Source organism: Nomia melanderi, chromosome 1 (genome assembly GCF_051020985.1).
Source record: "Nomia melanderi isolate GNS246 chromosome 1, iyNomMela1, whole genome shotgun sequence".
Taxonomy (NCBI): domain Eukaryota; kingdom Metazoa; phylum Arthropoda; class Insecta; order Hymenoptera; family Halictidae; genus Nomia; species Nomia melanderi.
In genome coordinates this window covers 27,592,714-27,618,310 of record NC_134999.1, presented here as the reverse complement: position 1 = coordinate 27,618,310, position 25,597 = coordinate 27,592,714, and the positions used below count along the sequence as shown (strand labels likewise).

The 25,597-nt window shown below is 33.1% G+C and overlaps 4 protein-coding genes across 15 annotated transcripts in view; 2 read left to right on the top strand and 2 right to left on the bottom strand.

The window, feature by feature from the left end:
* The first annotated feature begins 980 nt into the window (after positions 1-980).
* On the top strand, positions 981-2,230 carry LOC116428577 (translational activator of cytochrome c oxidase 1). The gene is made up of 4 exons (XM_031980368.2): positions 981-1,290; positions 1,417-1,663; positions 1,743-1,902; positions 1,970-2,230. The coding sequence occupies exons 1-4, from the start codon at positions 1,110-1,112 to the stop codon at positions 2,174-2,176; spliced, it is 795 nt and encodes a 264-aa protein (XP_031836228.1). The 5' UTR covers positions 981-1,109; the 3' UTR covers positions 2,177-2,230.
* Positions 2,137-5,906, bottom strand: LOC116428576 (uncharacterized). The gene is made up of 4 exons (XM_031980366.2): positions 5,628-5,906; positions 5,416-5,538; positions 4,644-4,827; positions 2,137-4,567 (listed from the first exon to the last, which is right to left on the bottom strand). The coding sequence occupies exons 1-4, from the start codon at positions 5,698-5,700 to the stop codon at positions 2,752-2,754; spliced, it is 2,196 nt and encodes a 731-aa protein (XP_031836226.2). The 5' UTR covers positions 5,701-5,906; the 3' UTR covers positions 2,137-2,751.
* Positions 5,907-7,350: 1,444 nt separating this feature from the next.
* On the top strand, positions 7,351-18,666 carry SpdS (Spermidine Synthase). 9 transcript variants are annotated; one of them, XM_031980299.2, is made up of 6 exons: positions 7,351-8,169; positions 12,750-12,930; positions 13,956-14,076; positions 15,512-15,758; positions 17,247-17,476; positions 18,039-18,666. In XM_031980299.2, the coding sequence occupies exons 1-6, from the start codon at positions 7,830-7,832 to the stop codon at positions 18,201-18,203; spliced, it is 1,284 nt and encodes a 427-aa protein (XP_031836159.1). In that variant the 5' UTR covers positions 7,351-7,829; the 3' UTR covers positions 18,204-18,666. The 9 variants fall into 9 exon arrangements, with proteins under 9 accessions (XP_031836159.1, XP_076228994.1, XP_031836160.1 ...); XM_031980300.2 differs by lacking the exon at positions 7,351-8,169 and adding an exon at positions 8,639-8,775; XM_031980301.2 differs by lacking the exon at positions 7,351-8,169 and adding an exon at positions 10,399-10,562.
* Positions 18,478-25,597, bottom strand: part of rhea (Talin_middle and talin-RS domain-containing protein rhea) — a 90,917-nt gene continuing 83,797 nt past the window's right edge. For all 4 annotated transcript variants that reach the window (XM_031980189.2, XM_031980188.2, XM_031980190.2 and 1 more), the window contains one exon: positions 18,478-25,061. In XM_031980189.2, the coding sequence (XP_031836049.1) occupies positions 23,427-25,061 (1,635 nt within the window). In that variant the 3' untranslated portion in view covers positions 18,478-23,426. The remainder of the gene's footprint in view (positions 25,062-25,597) is intronic.

The window sequence follows — 25,597 nt, the reverse complement described above, 5'->3', positions numbered from 1 at the left end:
AAATACAAGGCACATGTTTAGAAAGCTTACTAATTTTCTTTCTATGACTTTTTCGGTCTTAATAGATTTGACAATATACTAACTACAAGTGCCTTAATTCCTTACCTCCGACTTTTTCCATAGTATTTCCAGGCATTTCCAAAACTAGCTGTTGCCATGTTTATCACAAAATCATCGACGTGCTATCTCTTGTCGATAATAAAACGGTGCCTGTTATATGCTACAATAATAACGTAGGAAGTGATAGTGCATTCACCAACGAGATATCTTTATTCCTTTCAGGTAGAGTCCGCCAATGCATCGGAGCATTTTTGACGGTGCATGCACAATCTGTACGCATTTTAAGTCTGTGTTCAATATTTTTAATTCTAATTCTTATCACTTATAGAGCAAAACCAGCCTAAGTTGATATTACAGGGCGAAAATAGTAAGGGGTATTACTAGTACCTCCGAGAACGTGTAACAATATTTTACATTTCATGTTTACAGTTCGTTTCTGCCCATTTGGAACTGAAATTTAGAATTATACTTATATCTCCTTATAAGTAAATATCTTTATGTATCTTATACCACGTCTGTACCCTATTCTTGGCATTACCAGATTAGTCACGTGATATTGTGACTTGTCAATAGGTGGCAGCGCTACCTGCGATATTGGCGAGTTACTTCATTCAATATATTATTTATTTACAATGTTTATTCAATTATAATATTGAAATATTTTATCTGCCAACTTTTAAAACGACTTGTTTCTAACTGACTATTTACAAAAAGAATATCACGGATATTAACAAAAGAATTTAAAATGTATAGTTAAACGATTTCTAATAAGAAACAGAAATTGACTTTATTTACAAGTAGAAACCGACATTACCAACACATCGGCTGCATTACACGTGTATATCACGTGATGTTGTGGGTGATGTTGGAAGGGAATGTAGGAGCATGCTCGCGGATGAGGAATAGAATCATAGAAGGGGTAGGAAAGAGTGGGAGATAAGTTTGGATTCGGCCACTGCTGTAGAGCAAGTCTGAGATTGGTCTCAACGTTTCTAGTGAATTTTGTAAGATACCTACCCTAACCTATTGTATATAGGTTATGTTTAATCATGACGTATCGTTCAAGTTTCATACTTTACCATAAATACAGAAATGTTCTGCTTCAAGAAAGCAGAAGATATGCGGGACATAGTAAATGGCAAAACATTAAGCATATCAAAGGAGAAAATGATGCTGAGAAATCAAGAATCTTCCGTGCGTTAACTATTAAGATGAAAGTTGCGGTACTAGGTACATAACCTAAAATGTGAATAGATTGTGGTTGTAAACATTTATTCCATATTTAATTGTGTTTTCCAGTATTTCTCATTTCCTTAAGGTAGAAGTGTAAGTTATTATAATTATTTTTTTTTCAAGAAACTGGAAATACAGACCCTAGTACTAATCCAAAATTATCAAACATTGTGGATCAAGCTAAGAAAGCTAATATGCCTGGGGCAACTTTGAAAGCAGCTCTAGATAGACTAAAGAATCAGAAACAAAATGCTAAACCTGAGATGTTCATAGTACGTTGTCCTGGTGGTGCTATGCTTGTTTTACAAGTTGTTACAACTAATATAACTATAACCAAAGGAAACATTTCTGCTAAATTGAAAAAACATAAGTAAGCCTTATTTTAACATATATTACTTCCTAATATAAATTCATTGCAGTATTTTATTTCATTTATTTTATGCGCATAGTTGTACATTCGCAGATGCTGCAGCATTGGGGGGGTTTGATTATATATGTAACATTACAACTTCAAAAGATTGTAATGCAGATCAAGCAATGGAGGATGCAATAAAAATAAATGCTCAAGATATGGAAGAAGTCATAGAGGATGATAAGCCACTTTTTATGGTATGAAAAATTAATCTAAATATTTTTTTCATGGAATATGTAATATTATTATTTTCAATTGTTTTAGTTTAAATGTGAGTTTGGTAACTCTGCAAGATATGTATCTCAGCTAAGAAATATGGGGTACTCCATAATATCAATAGAAGATACATGTTTGCCTAAATCTGAAGTTGAATTGAGTGAATCAGATTTGAAAAATGTTAATGCACTCAAAGAAAAACTTTTCACTCTTGATGAAGTTGACAAGATAGAAGATAATATATTAGAACCTTAAATTACAATGAAATACTATGAATGTATTAGAAAAAATATACTTCACAAATAATTATTTTTTGCAATATCATTAATAATAATCATAGAATAACAATATAAATTACATTTTACAAGGTATATTTTCAAGTTCTACCGATATCAATAAGAAATAAATAAATGATAGAACTAAATCAATTTGTAGAACACATGATCTATTACCATTGGGTAATAAGAATTATTATGTATTAACACATTGTGCGCTGGCGACCTAAGAGACATTTAAAGCTTGAGCGCTGGCAACGTATCGGCTACTAGCCCAAACTCCGGCCTCATTCGCTCGTATCTGATCAATGAGTAGCCAAAAAAATATTCAAAACATTACACATTTTCATAAAATAGTACATTTTAATTGCATATTCGTCATATACAATTTAACGAAAATCCAGAAATCCCTATTATTGCGGGGCCGGCGCTCAAGCGATAGACTCAGAATCCCGCGTTTTCACAGGACCGGCGCTCAATGTGTTAATACACATAGCTTTCTTAAAACTAATATTATACACAAAACTTTAAAAACATTTTTTATGAGAAATTTAATTACTCTTTATTGTATATGTCTGCACCATACCCTTTAATTTCTTCTACATTGGCTCCTGGAAAATGTGCAATAGAATTCTTATAAAAAAGAGACATTAGTATTTTCTTTGACATCTTTGTTTTTTCATTCCGAGGACTAGATTTAGCATTAAATCTTGTATTTTTCGAAGATGGATGTGTAACTTTTGTATTTACTGCTGGTTCTGCACTTTTTTCTTTTATGGATTCCGTGGTATGAATAGATTCAACATTATCTTCCATTGATTCCTTATGTTTCACTTTCTTTGGTTTTTCCTCTTTAGAACTACTTACAGATTTACTGTTTTCATTTTCTTTGTTAGAAATTTCTTGTTCTAATTTCACAATTACATCTGTGCTAATATCCTTTTTATCTTTATCCTTTGATTTCTTCTTTTTTTTCCTTTTTAATTTCACAGTTTCTTCTTCCATGTTTTCAGTTTCTTGTTTTACATGTTCCATATCATTAGTTTGTATTTGAATTTTAGCAATATTTTCATGCTCTCCTATATCTATTTCAGTATTCTTCGTTTTTAGTTTCTTTTGTTTTTTCACTTTATAACAGTCTTCTTGATTTGCCTGTTTTGGTGCATCATCTACTTCCTTATCAAGTTTGGTTGCTATTTCTCTATCAACTTCTGTTTCCGGAAGATTCAGTTTATTATTTTTATTGATGGTTGTAATTTTCTCATCAATTTTTTCCTTCTTTTTTTTCTTCTTTACTTTTTTGTTTGAATGATTTTCTAAAGGCATAATACCATCAAATACATTTTCATTCGCTTTATTTATCCCCCCTTCAATTTTATATTCACCAGCTTCTTTATCTTCTTCTGGTATTTCGACTATTGTTTCTAAATTTAATTGGTGATTGCTTTTTCTCTTTTTTGGTTTCTTATTTTTACGTTCGTTAATTTCATTATCGTTTATTTCTTCAGATACTTCTTCAGCATCTAAAGCTTCGTTAATAATACCAAGTGATACAGAAATATTCGTATTGTTTTGTTTCTTTTTCTTTTTAGATTTCTTATTTTCAATTTCAAATTTATCTAGCATGCATTTTCCCTTCTTTTTCTTCACGGAATCAATACTATACTCTATATGGTCATTAAATGTGACTTTCTTTTTATCAGTTACCTCGTCTTGTAGATCTAAGGCAGAATTTGTAACACCAAATTGTGTTCTAGATACTTCAAATTCCTTCCCAGTACACGCTTCGTTCATTGTAGGTTCTAAATTTAAAGCAGCATTTACAAAAGCATTTTTGTAACCACTTTGAACATCATCTTTAAATTTTTTAGGGTCATTACTTACATTTAATTCGCTGTTATTAAATATTTTCCTTTTTTTCGAATATTCTAATTTATTATTATTATTAGAAACATTTTCTGGGCTGCCTAACCTTAAACATGGATTTTCAAAAGCGTAATTAGAAATACTTTCTTTTTTTTTCTTTTCGTTAGTATCATTAGATTGTTCTTTACTAGCTGATGCAAACCCAAACCCAGTATATTCAGATTCACTTTCCGAATTACTTTCGTTTTGTATTCTTTTTCTAGGTGTTAAGGGAAAATTTTGACCCTTTCTTTGAAAATAATCTGCCATATTACCACCACGTATAGTAATAAAACCACCCTTATTATCTTGTGTACCAACAGGATCTGAATCAGAATTTTCCAAGTTGTCGTTTTCACTTTTTTTGATGATTTTATTAACATTTAATTCTTTCTGGCCGAATATGTTCGCTAAATCTTTTGAACTATATCTGTTTACGTCCTTTCCTCTTGTGAATTTGTGATAGCTATTAATAATTGGAAAATTATAATTGAGTAACACCTGTGTTTGTATAATGTTTCTTCAAGATTTGTCATACTTACTGAACACGAGCTTTGCTTTGTTTTGATTTCAATTCCAATGACTTTTCATTTGATTCAGTCTTAATTTCATCTACTTGAATCGCATTATTATTTTGACTCTTTTGGAGTTGTTGTAAAAAGTTATTAAAGCTGTCTTGATTCTCTGTCCATGCTTCATCTAAACCGTCTCTCTTAAATCCAATACCTATTATAAACAAATATTTTTGATTTTAACATATTTATACACAAAATATTACTTTAACATTTAATACATTTTTACAAATAAAATAATGTTTATAGATAATACTTCATATTCCTTCTTTTCCTAAATGTAATACATTTATCACTATTATATTTAATTACTTCGTTATTAACAAATTTATTATCATTACAACAGATACAAAAACGTCTGTATCTTTTTTTCAAGTTTACACATTTACATAACTATTAATACTCATTGGTTTATTACATCGCCAAAGTAATAAGCTTCATTAATATATTGACTGTCATAAGAATTTTTTAGTGTTCTGTATAATAATTTATTCTTTCATAATAAAAGCAAATAGTATTAGAAATAATTATTAATGATTTGGTACCACAGTCCTCATATTACATTATTTAGCTACTTATGTTACTAAATAGTTCTATTGGACATGAATTTTCTTATTGTAATTTTTCTCAAGCAATTTGGAAGCTGTAGGCACCGGTAATGATCGATGGCATGGTAGTCAATATATTAAATTGGTTTGTTATCCCTAATATCAAATATAAAAAAATTAAAAGGCAAATCTACCTGCTGTATCGTTTTTGAAGGGCACGCGCACATGTTCTGTTACACCCTGTTCATTCACACCAAGTCCTTTGCCGCTTGACCAACCCATTTTCTCCAACATTTTTTGCCCAAATTTTTCTGAATCTGTACAAAATATACAGAAGTTGATAAAATTAACCAAAAAAATATTAATTAAGTATTAATGAATAAAGTAACTTTAAATATTTATATACCTTCGCTCCATTGTTTTCCTCGTGGATTTAAGGTCCACTTTTGTTTCCGACGTGGTTCTGCGAGCATTGCCATATTGTACAAGCTTTTAGAACGGTATTATTTTTAAATTATAAAGTTAACATCTAACGATCAATTGAAAATAATTCGGAATCAAGCATTTATTTTCTCTGTTAGGTTTTGGAGAAACAAATATTCGAGAAAGGTTAGATCAGGATAATGCTCGCACATTTTAATCCGAATAGGGGTTTTTGAAGTTTTCCTTGCAGTAGTACCTAATAATTTCAGTATTGGTAGCATTGAGGGTTATAGGAAATCTAGGAACTGTGTCAAATTATAATATTGGCAGTGACCTATAGATAAATTTAAATTAGACAAACAGTTCTATTTCTTGAAAACTCTTTGACACTAGGAGAATTACAAATCTTAAATGTTTTAAAAATCTTCTCTGATAATATTGCCTTATAATTTTTTAGATATGGTAGTTAGAGAAAAGAATTTTATTTGAAGCGCGAATATTTAACAAATTTGTGAGGCAAACCATTAGAATTATTAAATTTTTATTGTAATAACATTTTTTATATTTATTACATTTTTGAAAATATACAGAGATAAAGGGAAACGTGAAAATTTGCTCGAAAATTACAGTAGCATGTTCAAACATACGAACTATAGACATTACATCAAATATTTCTCTTAAGATAAAATATTATCTTGAAATATGTGACCCCATAAACAGCACTTTAATCTTTCAGTGTTAATCTCACTCCTTCAGTTTAATCTTCATCTAATCAAAATAAGAAAAATTTGTGAAATATAATGCATTCATTTAAACACGTTCGCTACCAGCGCTTATTTCGGCGACGGTCCCCTCAATTATAATATTTTTTTATATAATAAATCTTTTAAACAAAATATTAGAAAAATGAAACTGAAACGAGTCATTGAGTTCCTAAATATAATGTCGTAGTTTATAATTTCTAATAACAATATCTATAGGGTTAATTTCACTTTCATGATATAAAGTAAAAGATTACGTGTTAATGAAATATTTTAATATTAATAAATTAGTAATTGACATTAATTTTTTCTTGTTCCCTTTTTCCTAGAACGCATAGTATTTCACTTTAACGAAAGTATAATTATCAGTTGAGTCTAATTATACTATTTTCAATTTATTTTTCTCATTCATAAATCCGACTGTAGGATCATCCCGTTGTATACGAATATAATAACACGTGAAAAATAAAGTTTATTGCTTTATTCTGATTAATAGTCAATGAATGGAATAATCAGTAAATTTGATGCACTTATGACATATACGAGTGCATAGAATATGAAGCGGAAAAATGTATATAAGATTTTAAGGATGTTGTTAGTTTATTTTCGATTCGTTAAGATTCATGAACGAAGAAATCAGTTTCTGCGTGATTCGTGTCTCTTTAAGTTATTTCGGGAAATTTTTATTTTGCATAAAGATTTGGTAATCTCTAATGGAAGATAAGCAAAATTACGAAATTAATCTGTCTCGATTGTTAATCAACTTTAAAAGTAAATTCCTTTCGATAACACATTAGATTAATAAATTTGAACGCTGAATCAGATCTGTGGCTAAATCATTTCGTCCGAGACGCAACATGTCAAGGCCAGACTTTTGTAATCTCACACGTGCTGCTGTTTATTGTTTGTCGTTTCAATGAAAATAGTCGCATTAGTGCGTGCATCATAATAAGTCGGAGAAAATACTCCGTGACATTCATTACTATTACTACTGGACTTTAAGGGGAAAGCGTACCATGACGTTATCATCTACGGGGTCAAGCTTGGTTATTTTTAAGATTTACTGAAATATCAGAAGTCAAACACAGCAAATGTAAACTATATCACGCGAACGAAAATTACGCAAGAGATTCGAGTGAAGGGCGTAAACTGCGAAGTCCTAATCGGCTCAAGAAGTGAATTTTCGTTAATGATGAAAGCAAAGTATAAAGAATAAGTAGTTTACCAGTAAAAAAGACATTTAAAAAAAGACATACCGGTATCAAAGGTGCGAACAATGCAATTATACAAGTTCTTGTAATATTTATGGATGACGTCAAGACTGACGGAGAAACGTACGAACTCACAATATCCGCAGTTCCGTCTCACTCTATACCACATAATGTGATGGTAGGACAGGATTTTTTAGCGAACGTTGACATGCAATGACGACAAGGGAAAATAACAAAATAGAGAAAATACCATTGGCAATTAAAGCTTCCACTGACGAAATCACCGATAAGGAAAGAAAGGACGAGGAGAAGAAAGACAAAAAGGCAGGCGCAGAAAATGCAGAAGTGATAGTGCCAAGTGAATTAGTGAAGGTATCGTGCAGTGACGCAACAAGATTAAATGTTGAGGGACAAAGTAAATACAAATTAGAGACAGTAGTGGCGGAATATAATTCAATGAATAATGTCAACACGAAAGGAGAAAAGGGAAAAGATGTGCTAAATGAACAAATGGGAGAACTATTAAGGAATGGTATACTTAAACCCAGTAAGAGTGAGTACGCAAAACCAGTAACTATAGTTCTTAAGAGAAACGAATTTTTCCAGGTACCGATAGTGAAAGAAAGTAAAGAAGTTGTATCATTTGTCACGTTTTTACAAACAATTTGGAATTTTAAAGACAGTATTTAGTTTATCGGTCAGCCCAACGAATTCTTTTCAATTTATAGACGAAGATTTCCGAAATATAATGAGATAAGAAATCACATTTACACAAACAATTAAGAATTTAGACGAAACGTTAGAGGTAGATAAGAAAAATAGGTTATCAATTGACTGGTATAAACGCGAACTTCCGACAATAGGAGTAGAATACCTATAAAAAATCAAAGCAGAAAATAAACAAAGTATTCAAAGTATTCTAGGTCCGATGAGACATTTCAGTAAATACATTGATTATCATTGTAAAGTAACATGTCCTCGTATCGAGTTGCTGAAGAAAGAGCAATTTTCAGAAATTGAACCGTATATAATCGATACCACAGTGAAGGATATGAAAATGGTCAAGTGTCACGAGAAAAGGACAGTTAGTGTAATCTTCGAGGGCGAAGATCTAGCAGGAAAGGCCGAGTATAGGGATGAAAAATGCGATGCGACGCAGGTAACGATCACCCGCAATTCAAGGGTTTGTCGATCGGTTGAGACGTAACGTTATTGTTTAGTTTTTAACATTAGAACTACCGGCCAGTAAAATTTAATGTTCTGCATTTTCTTATAAAACTTATAAAAATATATTTATTGAGTTTTCAATTTCCTTATATTTTAGTTTGTACTTATCTAAATCAATTTCTTGAATAATTTCTAAGAAAATTGTCTGTGCCTTTCCCATAATTGCGAAAGAAGAGGCCCAAAATGGGTCATTTTGACCGATCTGGTAGTTTTAGTGTTAAGGTATGAATGGATGACTGGTTGAGTGCGTGGTTGGTGTCATAATGCGACGGGGTGGCGCCAGTATGTTTGGGGAAAGCGTGACTGAAGACAGGGTAATCTTGAGTGGATGAAGATTCGCAAGGAAAGAATGTTTAGAACTGAGCGATTGGACAATGAGAATGACGTGATTTTGAAAGTGTATACGTAACTGAGTGAATGCTAGCTATGGATGCAAGCAACAGGGTGCAAGTAAGAAGGGATGCATGTGGAAGAAAAAAAGAGTAATTGGGGGTTAACGTTAAAAGTGCGTAGAAGTTGAGCAGTAGGTAGTATGACAGGATAAGCGAAGAAAGTATAAGCGAGAAGAAGACAACGTAGTTTAAAGGATTCTTCAGCTAATATACGGTAGATGTACACTTGTTTTATTTGTTAATTATTTAGTTCAATAAATTCTTGTTAATATTAAAGCCTGCCACGGTGTCCTAATTCTACATATATTTTATCTTTCAAAGTTTGGTCAAGATACATAAAAACAAGATGTATACAGGGTGTCACGTAACACGTGCCCAATTTGAAGCGAGAACCCTCGCTTGAGGTTGTAATTGAGACTAAAATTTATTCTTTTATTATTCCGTTATTTAAGTATTTATCATTTGCTTCAAACGACGCGGGCACCGCTTTCTTATTCATACAAAAGTTTATCGAAGTTTCAGTTAATACAATGCTATTAATTATGTATTACACTATTCCTCTTTCTTTTCTTTCTTTATTTTAGCGCTATTTTAGTCCTCTGTTAAATCAATACTCAGTCCCTTGGACAAAATTGTCATGAAACACGAGATAATTCTTAATAATTATTTCGGTACATTTCAAATCTTGTCACAGTAAGATCTTCTATCAGTAAGTAACAATGCGTCCACAGAGTTACGTTCAAATTGCCACTCGCGCCACGCCGGTGCAGTGTCTACTGCGTCGAAAGCCGCAAACGCTGCAGGAAAACAAATGACAACAATACACCGTTTTCTCGAATAATAAAGGTTTTATCGTATTGTTTAAAAAGGGGACCGAATTTAGATGGGACACCCTATAGATACTGGGACCGATATAAGTAGCTGTTGTGTCATCGGTTCACCGACGACCACTACTACATTAGTATCGGCATTAGTCGCGCCCATATAACTGAAATTCAATGTATCGTACCGAAACAATTTTAATTAAATGTCTCGGCAACTGACAAACAAGCAAAATTAAGATTTGATGTTTCGTCCTCTACATTTTTTGAAAAATTTCATGTTGATCTGCGAGAGACGATTTCTGGGACTGCAGCCAAGCAGTTCATCGAAACACAAACGCGGTTATCTTGCTCGTGGTGGAAACACCATTATCATGAAGTATACGGGGAATAGAGGTTGATAAGTGCGACCATCCTGCGGGCAAGCAAATACTTATTAAATTTCCATTCGTCAGTCTTGTTCGCGATTCAGTCTAGGTCTGTCGCGGACTCGTCGCCGGTTCACGGTACGTAGTGCACGCAGAATGTTTGTGCGGCCTTCGAAAATGGAAACGAGACGCAGTCTCGCTCGTCGTAAAAATTCTTATCGGTCGTCGACCAGTGGTCGAATGGAACTATTCGGAATTTTCAACTAGTTAGGAAATTGCTGTAATTTTATAATTACCTAACCTAGACTGTTAAGAAATAACAGCGTGGTAACTGGAAGTTCTATTGTATTTGTTTTTGTGTGAAACTTTGATTTTCTTGAATAAAACTTGGGAAGTTTGAAAGTATTCAAATTTTCAATTAGCAAATAACTGTAATTTTATCACTGGTACCTTCTCTGTTTGGAGAAACTGTTATAGAAAAACGGGGCGCTAACTGGAAGTTCTATTGTATTTGTTTGTGCGAATAAGACAGTTTTATTTTCTTGACAGTAGATTAACATTTCGGTTAAATCAAAACTGTGGAAGTTTGGAATTATTCGAATGTTCAGTTCATTGGGAAATGACTGTAGTTTTATGTTTATTATTGTTTCTGTTTCGGGAAGATTGTTATAAAATGCAGTGTACCAACTGAGATTTCATTGCATACATTTCTATGCGAATAAGAAACTTTTATTTTCTTGACAGTGAAAGAAGCTTCCGTTAACCAGTATTGTTAACAATATTGTTATTCTTGTTTGAAGAAATTAAAGTTATGACGGACAGATTTCTTGGAAATGTTGCGGATACATCTGAAGTTGCAACCTTGAACTTGAAACGTGCGGTGGAGTTCTAATGTATGAAACTCGCAACGTGTTTCCTTTTCTAAATATATCCTCATTTTAATGTAATTTTAATGTAAATATTCGTAAGTTCTGCATTTGACTGTCCAGAATTGAATTGAATTTAAAATTGAACTTTTATAACAGAGTTAAAGTTTCAAGGTACAAACCTCAGAAAATAGAAAAGAAATGATGTGAAAGTTAGAGGTTCAATAAACAATTTTTGTTTACAAAAGTTAACAGTTTCATTCGACCCCTGTAGTGAACCGATTGTCTTCGGATCACGTCCGGTTAAACGTGTCGGAATTCGAATTTGTAGCGATTCCGATGTTGTAAGGCATTAGTTCTGGTAGGAAAATAAATACATTCTAACAGCTGTTTCTTCGATGCCTCTAAGTTACTTGGAACGTGGTGCAACGAATGCAGATTCTTCAAAAATCTAATTTTTCAATTTCTCGACTTTGATTCACCACCAGTTCAAAATGAAACTATTACATTTTGTAGATAAAAATTATTTATCGAACTTTTAAATAATTTCTTAATTTAGTCCCGTAGGGAGATGCGAGGGTTAACTGTGTATTTAACTCAGAAAGTATAATAAATGTGTTTTTTTCTAAAACTTATTCTATTAGACGTATCGGTAGTGCGCTGAATAATTAAAAAGAAAGTTATTATGCATTTCGTTGAGGAAAAGAGGTAGAAAAGAAGAAAGGAAAAGAGAAAAAGAAAGAAAAAGAAGAAAGAGAAAGAGAAAAGAAAAAGAAGAAGGAAAAGGAAATGGAAAAAGAAGAAAGAGAAAGAGAGAAAGAAAGAAAGAAGGAAGGGAAAAAAGAAAGAAAAAGAGATAAAGGACGAAAGAGCAGAAGAACAATAAAAAGTAAAAAACGTGGATGTTAGAAAAGTGGAGGGAATGCACGTGAAATAATGTATGTTACGAGTCCACGAATCGCTACGGGCACGAATACACGTGTGACAAACGAGTTTCGCCGTGGTTTTACGTGAACACGCATTCGCCAGGCACCGAAGTATTTCTTGCACCGACGTCGTCCAGAGCCCGGCATTTTTTCACGCGGCATGCAAAGAACTGTACTTTATACAAAAAGAATTACACAATTTCTAAGCGATCACGTCTATTCTACATACAATTTTCCATAGAAATATCTCTGTTCAGTAACAATTTTATCTTGATTCACTTAGATTTGAAAAAAACAAACAAGAATGGTTTACATATACATGAGAAATGTTCGTTAACTGGGTCGCTCGCTGGTAATTGTCTGTGAAATGACGAATTTTCATGGTCTGACTTGTATGCGTTAAGTTACGATTGGACAGACGGCGGTGGCGGACGTGGCCATCGTACAGAAACATGTTTGACCGCATAAAAAAGTTCGCGGTTTTATTTTCCTCTTCCACGATTAACCGACCGACACACAGTCTCTACTTTCAGTTGAATATCACAGAAGAGGAGGCCCCGACGACGACCGACGGTTGGAGAAGATGGACACGATAAAGCCTGGCTGGTTCAGTGAAATCAATGATCTGTGGCCAGGTGTCTCGTTGTCCCTCGAGGTTGTCAAAATACTTCACCGTGAACGATCGCCGTACCAAGATGTAATGGTGCTCGAAACGTAAATATTGATTGTCACCCGTCATTAATATCTATTCGTTTCTCTCGGCAAAAATGGAACTTGACGTTCGCGAATGGCATCGAGAAAGACACGAGATTTGGAATTTAATTATTGCGAGATGAATAATATGACTTATGATTTATTTATTATAAGATAAGTAAGAGAATTTATAAATTTATTTGTTCGAAAATGAACAATGGAAGTTAGAATTTGATTACTACGATAGGGTTGGACGTTAACTATTACAAAGTGAATAATATGAATTAGAATTTAGTTACTGCGAGATAAGTTATAAGATTTAGAATTTAATCGTTTCAAGGTATATATGAAAATTTAGAATTTGATTATTACAAGAGAAATAATAATATTTGGAACTTAATTAATACCAGATAAATAATAAGATTTCGAATCTAATTATTAAACGACAAATATTAAAATCTAGAATCTAACCACTACGAGATAAATAATATAATTTGGAATTTAATGATTACCAGATAAATAATAAGATTTCGAATATAATTATTACAAGACAAATAATAAAATTTGGAATTTAATTATTATGAGATGAATATTAAGATTCAGAATTTAATTATTACAAAATAGATAATAAGCAATATTATCGATAGAACTACCAAACAACTCAAAATAATCAATTTCCAATCTTTTACAATTACTAGCAAGACACAGATGTTCTTTTGAGAAATTTTTAAATAATATTGATTTGCTCACCTGTATTCTAAAATATAAATCAATCGAAATTTTGATAAATGCAATTTTAAAATTTTCAATTGGTTGTGAAATCGTTATTAATGAGTAATTAGAATTTCTTTCCCATTAAAATATCTTTATGTATTCAAAATACTATTCTAATTTATTTCGATTTGGAAAAAGAAGAATGCATTCGTATACACAAATAGTATCTGTTTCTGAAATAATTTTGTTTTTAAAGGAATTTTAAATAACAAAGATAAGAGAAAGTAATGGGAATTCTTTTTAAAATGGAAATATTTTCCACATATGCGTAGGAAATCACATGGAAGGGCTTTAATCTTAGATGGCATCATACAATGCACAGAAAAAGATGAATTTTCATACCAGGAGTCAATTGCCTTTTTACCATTATGCAGTCATCCAAATCCAAAAACAGTAAGACTCCATTTAGATTATTAACTTAAATATTACATAACGATTCTAAAACATTAGTATCGACATTAATAAATTGTTATCTAATTCGGATTCGTTTGTATCTGAAATATACAAAGCTATCAATCTTGCAAAAAATGTAAAATTTTAGAAGACGTATTCCAAGTAGTTTACCTGAATGCTAAAAAATGATAAAATATTATGAGAAAATCAGCAACGAATATTTATACAGTATGGGTGGCTCAGAATAATAGTGATCTAACTCCCATTTCTGAATTCTTAAGAAAAAACGCTTTTATGAAATATTTTTAGATTGATTAAATATTAATACCACAATTACAGTCACTGATCAAAAAATTAGGGCCATCATTGATGTCATCTTTGAGAAGATTAGCAATGAATCAGCAATCTGATTCTTTTCTGGTCGTTTCCTCATATTAATTTTCTATAATTCTGGCTTAATTTCTTTGCTTAACTCTTGGTCTCAACCCTTAACACACCAGAGGCGCCTCTCAGCTGCCAATTGATTTGATACAGCAAAATTGTAAAGTTTGACATGTAATTTTGAACTTTGTATAATATCAATACGTGCAATATTGAAATAAAATAGTTTTGTTCCTTAATTTATATGCGATTTCTCGTTGAGTCAGTTTCAGAAAATGTCGTCTATATCTCATTAGGAATTATTGAGTATTTCCAATGAAAAACTCCTGAAGTGCGAAGGGTTAGCACTACCACGGAGAAATTATTATTAAATTACCTTTTGGACTTTCAGCGCTATGATTATCGTGAAAAATGTTAGAACTTATGGTGGTCCTAATTTTTTGATCAGTAAGTGTACTAATATTAATTATTATTAATAACATTGTAATACTGTTTTTTATATGAGAACTTTGGATAAAAGCTTTTCTTCTCGAAAATACAAAAATATAAGTTAAATCACTGCGAGATAAGTAATCATATTTGGAATTGAATTATTACAAGGCGAATAATAAGATTTTGAATGTAATTATTACTAGATAAATAGAAAGTATTAACCTTTTGCACTCGAGAATATTTTTCTCAACAAATATTCATTATTTTCTGATTAAATATGAATGATATGTTTTACAACTAACATAAAGAAATGCCTTGTATAAATTAAGTGACAGAACTAGTTTATTTCGATGTTCCATATGTCGATACATTATATAAAATTTGATATTGAATTCTAAATTTGATCATTTTGTTCGGTCAAATCAAATGGTGATTGAAAGGCGCCGCTCGAGTGCAAAGGGTTAATATAACTAAATAATATCTATTATCACTAAATAGAAAGTAGTGAAATAATAGTTTATTCCGAGCTACTCATACACAAACGATTCAATTCTTTTTCTTTTCAGATTTATAAATTCCAATTTCAACTTACTTAACTTACAGTTTTCACAATTTGTGATAGGTTTTAATCGTTGGTGGTGGTGATGGTGGGGTCGCCAGGGAGGTGGCGAAGCATCCTGATGTAGAGAGAATTGTTCAAGTTGAAATCGATGCGACAGTACTTGAAGTGTCTAGAAAATACTTGCCCGTAATGGGCGCCGGACTTGATCACCCCAAAGTCACCTTAATCGTGGGCGATGGTTTCGAATTTCTGAAGCAGTGCGAGGAAGAATTCGACATTATTATCACAGACAGCAGCGATCCCGTTGGTGAGCTACATTTATTCAACATTTTACCTTATAACGTCATGTAAGATTTGTGATTGACCTGTTAATCGTGGAATTTAGTTTCAACATTTTTTTTCTATTTTACCTTATAACGTCGTGTTAGATTTGTGATTGACCTGTTAACCATGGAATTTAGTTCGAAAAATCTCTTGCTTTGCACGCAATGAAGTAAAAAAATGAAGCGTACTCATTAAACGTATGATGAATGCACCTACGGTATATTTGAATGAAAAATCATATCAAAACAAAGAAGAATTTCATGTTTATTTGAAAAAATACATAATTCATCGTTGAAAGAATTAGATTCATTGCAAGCTTTAAAATGACGTATATACTCATCAAATGCAGTTAAATAGTTAAAATTTCGTAGAAAAATTAGCAAATTTTAATAGCACTTAAATAGTTAACTATTAATCCCTCCTACCTGAAAGGAGACTTACAGTCGTCATTTAATTTGATATAGCAAAACTATAAAGTTTGATATTCAATATCAAAGTTCATATAATGAAATTATAAATGAAATGCCCAAATGGAATAATTTTATGCTTTCATTCGAGTATTATTTATATTTATGTTAGTCGTAAAAGATACTATTAATACTTCATTGGGAAATAATTATATCTGGCGTAAAAACTTCCGAGTTCAAGGTGATAACACTAGAATTATCTCACCCTTCAAAATGACTGGTTTCAGTTCTTTTATTTCGCAATTATCGATATCTTAGAAATAAATAGCTTCACTTGAATACTATACAAATATATGAAGAAACCGAAGCAAATCTATTGTGACAATTTCTATAAAGATTACATATTAATCATATTAACACAAATATTAATTTTATATCAATTCCTATATTGTCCAATTAATCAGTTTTTCAATTTTCGTCTTCTCTTTTCTTTCTGTTTCCACAGAAAAATGTATCATCTAACTTGTTCATCTTTGTTTTGTATGAAACGTGCGAGTCGATGAATGTTAAACGCGCGCTAGTTCTAGTGTTAATATCATTTAATTACTTTTTAGTAATTTCGAATAGAATTCGCTTTGAACGGAAGTAAAACAGAAGTATGAATAAATTAAATTGAATATAATTAGAAGGTTTCTTTTATTGTATATTTTAAGTTGGGTCAACCCCATTATGTCATTGGCAATTGCTTTAAATTATGCAAATGATTTCCTATGTATATGATTGTATTGTGCATTCCTTAGTTACGGATGGCTAATTAAATTAAATGTCCCATTTTGATTGTTTATACCGTGCGCGGTCGGAACTCTTATAATTCAACTAACTTATAACTTATTAATTGAAGACAGGGAAGGAATGATTTAAAGGCTAAAATTTTGATGAGCAACTGTTCTTTGTAAAAATGAAAAGTTTCATTCAACCACTGAATAGAATTCGTCGTTCTTTAGGAATACAATTTTATTACATCGATTATTTTTCTTTCATTAGACGTTTGTTCTTTGAAACAGGGCCAGCAGAGTGTCTGTTCCACGAATCGTATTTCAGTTTAATGAGAACTGCGTTGAAACCCGGCGGAATCGTTTGCAGCCAGGCTGGAACAGCGTGGACCAATCTCGAACACGTGGCGCAAACTCTCCGGCATTGTAAATCAGTATTTCCGGTTGCGTCTTATGGAATCGCGGCCGTACCAACGTATCCTACGGGACAAATCGGCTTTGTACTTGGCAGTTTAAGCTCTGTGAGTATACACGATGATTGTGGAATAAGTAGTGCAACTACCAGTTTCACATATTATCGAATGAAATATTTTTTGAACAAAAAAGGAAATGAATATTTTCTAACACACGTATAATGGTGAACAAATATATAATGATTGATAAAGAAGTGCGTGGCTCGGAATAGTAGTGGTGTAACTTCTACTTCTGAGAAACTCGAGAAAAGAAGCTTTTATGATGTAGTATTTCGTTAGTCTAAAAATGTCGCAAAGTTAATATTGATATTAAAATTAATATTGATAATTAAAATCAATAATAATTACTATTGGTTATTGTATTTGGTAATAATTAATGTTGGTAGTTGTAATATTTGTTTAAGTTAATTAAACACTAATATTAATTATTATTAATTACAATGGTGAATATTAATGACTATTAATCACTATTATTATTAATTCGAATTAAAGATAATTACTAATTACTAATAAGATTGTAATATTAGTATTCGCTTCAATGAGTTCATATGAAACGAGTGTATAGGGAAATGAATCGATTACTCACGGGTATGGAAATTAATCGTTTCAGGAAACGAACTTCAAAGAGCCAAAGAAAGTCTTCAGTGACAACGAACTTGACGAAATCAGCCTAAAGTACTACGATGATCAAATCCACCGGGCCGCGTTCACCTTGCCGAGGTTTATAAGGAAAAAGTTGCAAGAGACAAGAGATAAACCGAACAGCTCACTGTGAAACGCAGTCCTCGCGAAAAAAACGAAGGAACGGAAAAACGAAACGTAAAGTCTCGGAGGTTGACTGTTCTCGTGCATGGTACATTTCACTGCGGGCGTTAACTTGTCTCCAGTGACATCTGACCGTCGATCTTGTTGAAAACATCGAACGAAAACTCGAAGGAATCAATTATTATCGAGAACAATGAACATCGACGTGAAATGAAAAAAAACCATGTTCGTAGATACATTCTCTCGCACATTCTGATCGTACATCAACGAACGAGATCACGATGGAGTGTTAAAAATTCTTTATTTCCTGAATGTAAGACGGTTAATATGTATATTTTTTGAAATTCCGATGTAATGTAATAATTATAATAAAATAATATTCGTTACATAATGGTCGTCGTCGCTATACCTACCATTACTAATAATAATTAATAGTAAGAATAAAGCAATAATAATATAATATAAAAATACAACTTGTAACATTCCACAATAATAATAATAATAATAATAATATTAATAATAATAATAATAATAAATGTATAAGGCATAATTGGTTGTACTAGAAATAACGATTACACATGTTCAATGTATGCATTCTAATGATTAAAAACGCAATATTCTGCGGATGTTAAAACTGTAAAAACCCCACGTTGCTTGTTTTCTTTAATACATTAACGATGTATATATCATTTATTTATTTATTTATATAGAATGTATATAATATATATCTATTATATAATTGCCTCCATATAATTCACTAGTTTCGTCATTTGTATATATTTATATATATATATATTTCTTTTTTTATATATCATGGCACACCTATATAGGTACAGTAAAATTCGGATTAGCGCGACAGGGTCGAGATTCACGAAAATCATTACACTTGCTTGTATTGATTTTAATAAAAACAAAATTCTACATTATTTTATATACACTGACGCTGAAAGAATGGGGACACATGCGAATTTATTGTTTATAAGAATATTTATTGCTACACTCTATTATCGTGTGTAACTTAATTTATTTAAATGTTAATTATAATATACTTAAATTACGGAATCTATATGGAAATACACTATAAACAATTAATATAACAAATATACCGTAAAATAGTAAGATAAAGAGTTTCTAAAATCTTATATGTTTCTATATTTCAGAATACTATTGAGAGGATAATAATAATGCTTAAGAGGTAAAATATTTTTGAGCGACAGTAGTATATATCCAATGCAAAAGAAAACTACATAAAACGTTCCGTCAACGTTAATCCCTGGGTAAATGGTCGCACTGATCCGTGTTTCACTGTATACGTATATAAAATAAAAATACAAATGGCGATCGTTCTCAAAATACATGACACTAAATGCAATAATGTGTATACACGGTACATACGTATATAGTAGGGGTCAAAAAAAAGTTTAAAAGTAGAGGCGGCGACAAAAATGATTTTAATTTGAGTCAGCATTTTTCGGACAATAAATAAAACAAGAGTCGGATTATTTCGTGTTAAGCCGTAGTAACGATTGGTACAAGAATAAAAAAAAACATTACAAAACAAAAACATTAAAAAGTTCTTTCGAAAAATGTTGGTTTAACCCTTTGCAGACTAGAATTTTTCAATGTATTAAACATTTGTTCCATAAACTGCTAAATTTGACAACTCTTAAACTTTGGAAAAGAGAAACAGTGTTTTAATCTTTCTTTCCCTAAATAATCAAGTTATCTTTGAAACTTTTGATGCTGGATAGAAAACCTAATATAGACAATATGGTGTCACTCGTTGTCAAAGAGTAAATTGCAATTTCTCAGTTTTTTAAGTTTTTCACTTCTCAAACTTGCTATTTTAGCTCTATGGACATTCAGGTATAACACTATATGACTCTGAAACGTTTAACACTAAAACTACCGACCAGTTAAATTGACTTCTTGAAATTTCTCTGTAGAAACTCCAACTGTGCGTCTATCGAGGCTTCAATTGATTTACAATTCCGTTTGCGTATTGCCGAATCAATTTCTTTAATAATTTCTCAGGGAAGCATCTGTTATCTTTTTAATAATTGCAAAAAGAAGATATCAAGAATTGGCCATTCTGACCCATCTGGTAGTTTTAGTGTTAATTATCACGAAATAAACCGCGAATCGGGAAGTACCGGTCTTAAACTTTATCTTGATCACCGTTATACGCATCACTCCGGAAGAGTTGGGTAATAATAAATTTACTTTCCTCCGATTTTCGTGACGATCATTTCTCGCGCGAAAGGGATTTCACCTGCCCTCCTTTCTGTTCAATTATCGCGCTACTGAACATTAATAAAGCACTCGATTTTTGGTAACATTAAAGAAGAAAAAGAAAAACAAACTCCTATGTTCACTACGAGCATGTGAGAAAGCGGCAGCTCATTATACTTAGGCACTTCTAATTCCTTCTTCCCTCGTTTTTGGAAATTATTTTCACTTATAATTCGTCGATACCTCGCGCGCATTACCTAACACTTATTTACAATTCTTTAACTACCCTCGAAACACTAACGATAATTGCACTAATCGATCACTTGTGGACAGGTCTGTCCAACCGTGTCCTATCCCTACACTTTGAAAGTACATTTTTCAAAATATCTATTCGTTCCTGGTTCGTTCCTCGCGTTTTCAATGAAACATTGAAGATCGATTCGTCGTTGCTTTCTTTTGTAAACAGTTAGATCCAACGTTCAAACGATACGAAAGTAAAACTTCATCGAAACTCCCGCTATTCGGAATGTTCATCGGTATAACACATATATATATACGAAAATACAGTTTAAATTTCATTCTCACGATTCTCCATTCGCGATGTAGAATACGAGCAAGCACCAAATCGTTTCAAATTGAATTTCTTTTAACGCTGAATACATTTTGATTTTATTTTTCAATATTAAATCGAATATCTTTCAATATGAAATACATTTCTATTTTATTTTTCAATATTATTACCGATGGTTCTTTATTATAAAATCGAAATTGAAAGAAAAAGCCACAAGGAAGATCCTTCGATTCGTTGAACAATTTCGAAAATTGGACAGTTCTGACTAAAAATAGCCGACGATTCGTCGACAAAGTTATCGAGAACGAGCCACCGCCGTTGAAGGGAGAATAAAAAAATAAAATCACGCAACAGCGGCTAGCAGAGAAACAGTACAAGCAAACGGGACACAAGGGTTCAAGCGAACGGGCAACTTTCAGAACAAAGACTTAAACGTTAATGTTAATCCCGAAAACGGAAAATGTTAATTGTGGGAAGTTTGGGGGGGGGCGGGGGGGACAAAGACACCGAGGCTCAAAGCCGTGCGGTCTCGGAAAGTTAATAAAATTAAATGATATGTTGCTTCTCTTGTTAATCCGTGGTTTGTCAACTTAACATTACGATAAATTAGAACTAAATTAAAATCGGCGTGGCTTGTCTACGGTCTTCGACGGTCCCTAATTATCAACGAGACAGCTTCAACTGTATTTTCTGTTTCTTTTTTTTTTCATTTTTTTCCCTTTGATTTACGGAGGCGTCAAATTCTTGTGAAAGCTCCTTTACTCGTTTAGAAACAGTATAAAAAATCCTACGGTTATAGAAAAAGATTCGGACAATGATGGCTTCTCTGTAGAAACATCGTTATTCATAATAATGCGTTCAGTTTAAATTTCTACGTAAAATTTGTTAATAAACATTCTCGTGTAAAAATTTCAATATCAAATTATATAAAAGGAATACCAAAAATTGTCATGGTTGAAGAGTTCTCGTGGAAAACACTGAGGGCGTTATCACTGGAAAATTTTATCTTTTTCTCAGCAAAATGTCGACGAGAATGCCGAGGCAATTCAAGTGCAGTTTTCCTTTTGTAAAGAAATAGCTTGACACTTGTCACTTACAGTGTTTTCTACAAGTACCATTCAGTTGTTTTCATATCGTGTAAAAATTGAATTACCAATGGAAGGCTTGATCTTGTTTAGTGTATCGAATAAGTATTATATAATTCGATGCACGAAAGATCCTTCGAATTTGCATTCGGGGACGGTTATTGTCCATCGCAACGGGCTGGTAATTAACTCTTAGAAAGGCTAATCTCGAAAGCACATATTATTACTATCTAAGGACACTTCTATATCGTTTCGTTACGAAGATTATCATACGAAGGCGCCGAACGTGTTACAACATGCTTGGGACGTATCAATTTAATTGACGCACGACACATCACATCTTATTGTGAAGTTTCAATAAACACAAAACTTCTACCCTTCGAGCCGTTGCAGTCAGGTAAGAGCCTAAGAAGTGCTCTTCGTGTTATTCATTTTTTCTGTCATTATATCAAATCAATTTTTAAACGTTTTTTTTAGTGAAAGCGTTGACAAATGTAATTCGTCTCTGTTTAATCTGTAAAATTGATTGTCTATCAGCGAAAACATTTTACAAAACATGTAAAATAGTAAAAAAGATTAACTATTTTGTTAACAAGAGTAGGACGTTTTCAATTTTTTCAAAACTAGAAGAAAATTAATTGACTTCTTGGCCCAACAACCAAGTCATTTCAGCATGACTTATCTTGCAGGATTGGCTTCACGTGGCCAAATGATTTTGTCCTGACTAAGCCTCTTATATTCTGGGCATAAATGTTTTTGAGTATAGTCTAACATCTTGATCGATTTAAAAGTTTTGAAAATTTTAAATTCTTGGGTGGTTCGCTTATGTTCTCTAAGCACAAACAGCCTCATTTATAAAATTCAATTTTACCCAGTTCACATTTAGCATATTCGACAATGAAACATTGAAAATCTGTTGACTAAACGTCTTCGCAACAACAGAGCGCATGAAATCAGATTATTCGCTGTCATTTCTTGCTCTAATTTTACAGATTTTGGCTTAATACAATTGCAGTGAGAACAGTTCAGTCAAGTCTTCTGGTATTTAATCTCGTCTACTACAGCAGCAAAAAAGAATACCAGTGAAGAATCTTCAAACGCTGAACAAATTCCTTATAATGCATCTTCGGTCGTTGATTAATAAATGGATATCGTCGGATTTCCGCAGGTAATCGTATAAAAACGTGTTAATAATAATTAGATTTCTCTTGTACGTAACATTGCAAAGAATCTAGCAAGCCTAGCAGCTCATTTACACGTCAAAGGATAAAACTGACGCGGTCTCCATACTATTCCAGTGCAAAGAATGCCACCTGAACAACCCTAATCAAGCTGCTTTTTCAAATTATTTCTCCTCGAATCGGAACATCTTCGTGTTGGACTCCTGCCTGCTGGACATGGTCATAGTGACGGTCTTCTTCTCGGTAACCTTGCGCGTTCTCGACTGCTTCATCATGCGCTCCTCGTGGCTATCATTGTCAACAGCTTTGAACGTGGATAATTCGTTGCCAGACGTTGCGTACTCCTTAGTCTCTTCAGTGGACTCAAAATTAGAGCTGGTGGAAGTCTTGCCAGGCGTAGATGTGTACACTTTGGTCGTGATGGTTTCTATTCTACCGCCAGGGATTACTTTCGTTTCGACGTTCTTGACGCTCTGGTTCTGGGGTATGCTTAGGTATGCGTAACGCTGTCTGTCTGATTGCTTATCTGACCTGAAAGTACTCAACGCATTTTGCCCCGAGAATCTGTCCACAGAATCAGTGTAATACTTATGTTCTTGGCTTGGAGAGTATGATTTCTGTTCATATGACCGTTCTTCATTGGAGTACTGATCCTGGGAATATTTATCATAAGTTTGTTGCTGTAGTTGTTCTTGCATCTGATCCTGGAGGACCTTGCGCGTAGGCGACGCGTGCGAGTATGTCATAGTGGGCACAGGTGGGTAAGGACCGTCCATGTGTTTCCCCTCCATGGTGCTGTAACTCTCCTGATTGATCTTCCTCTCTATAGAACTGAACTGCCCTGGACTACTCTCACTGATGACCCTCTTACCCATGGAGTAAGGACTCTCAGGTGTGTACCTTCTATCGTACTGGTTCTCATTGTACTTCTTTTCTACTGATCCATACTGGCTCTCCATAGTTGACCGGTACTGACTGTCCTTCATCTTCCTTTCCAGAGTGCTCTGAGTGGAGTGAACCTTCTCGGGGCTAACCAAATTTTGCCTGTCCATAGAAAGCTGACTGATGCTGTGGGTTGCCGACTGCAACTGATCCAAGTTGTGGTTCATCTGTGTTTGAGGATCATATGCCCTGGTCTCATACTTGGTTGTGTAGCTTTCATATCCACTCTGCTCGGCTTCGGTGTCTGTGTCCGCTAAGTCTGGTCGGTTCTTATATTTTGCCTGGCGGATAGCAGTCAACCTACCTCTGGCTTCTTCAAGTTCTCGCTCGATACGCAACACTTCTGACCTGGCGTTTATTTCTTGAGCAATTCCACCGACCATTCTGCGGTTCAGGACCAAGGACCGATCCTCTTCTTGCTGGATAGCTTGCTGAGCAGCTTTCACTAGGTTGTCAGTAGCTCGCTTCACGGCGTTTCCAGCTGCTTGCAAACGCTTCGTGCTCTCACTGTCCGGGTCTGCTTTCACTTTGCAGGCTACCAGCAACTGAGCTGTGCTGCTAGCGACCTGTTTTGCGCTAGAAATCAACTTCTCCTCAGAGCTTACACCCTGTACCAACGCGTTTGCTGATTCCACGAGACTGTGAGTTGCAGCTGCAACCATCCTAGCGGCTGATATCAATCCCTCGGACCACTGGCCGTCGTCTGAGCTGGTTAAAGGTGTTCTAGAGACTTTTCCCGTTGCTATCAATTCTCTCTGCGCCGCACTCGCCGCTTTGATTAAGGCTGATGTTGCGGCCGCGATCGATTTAGCAGCTTCGAGGATCATCTCGTCGAAGTTCATATCCTCATTGGCCTCCTGAAATATGGGAAAACGAAAAGATGAAAGTGGTGGTTAGCGAGTCGACATGTTGTTTAGTTTATTAAAAGAAAATTCTGCGAACGTATCTTCTAAATTGATTAAGAGATAGGAATACATTTTTATTTTAATACGTAACTACTATAATATGTTTAAGAGACCACTTCAAATTTTTATTTCTTCCTATTTGCTTTCTTGCATAGATTATGATAATATATACCGTATTATCAGTTCAATTAGAGTTGAATGTTAAATTTTTAAAATAACTAAATAATAGCAATAAAGATTAGCAGTCTGTAAAGTTCAGAGTAATTAAACGTTAATAGCAGAAATATCATAATGTATTAATATATATAATGTATTCAGTGTTCAAAAGTTTAGAAGATGTTGAATAAATCTTCATCTGAATCTATATCAAAAATAAAAACTGCAATCCTTACCGTCGATAAATATTCGTTGATTTCTCTGATCGCCATAATAATATGTTTGATTCCTGGTCGATTATTAAAAAACAACCAAGAATATCAAACATATCT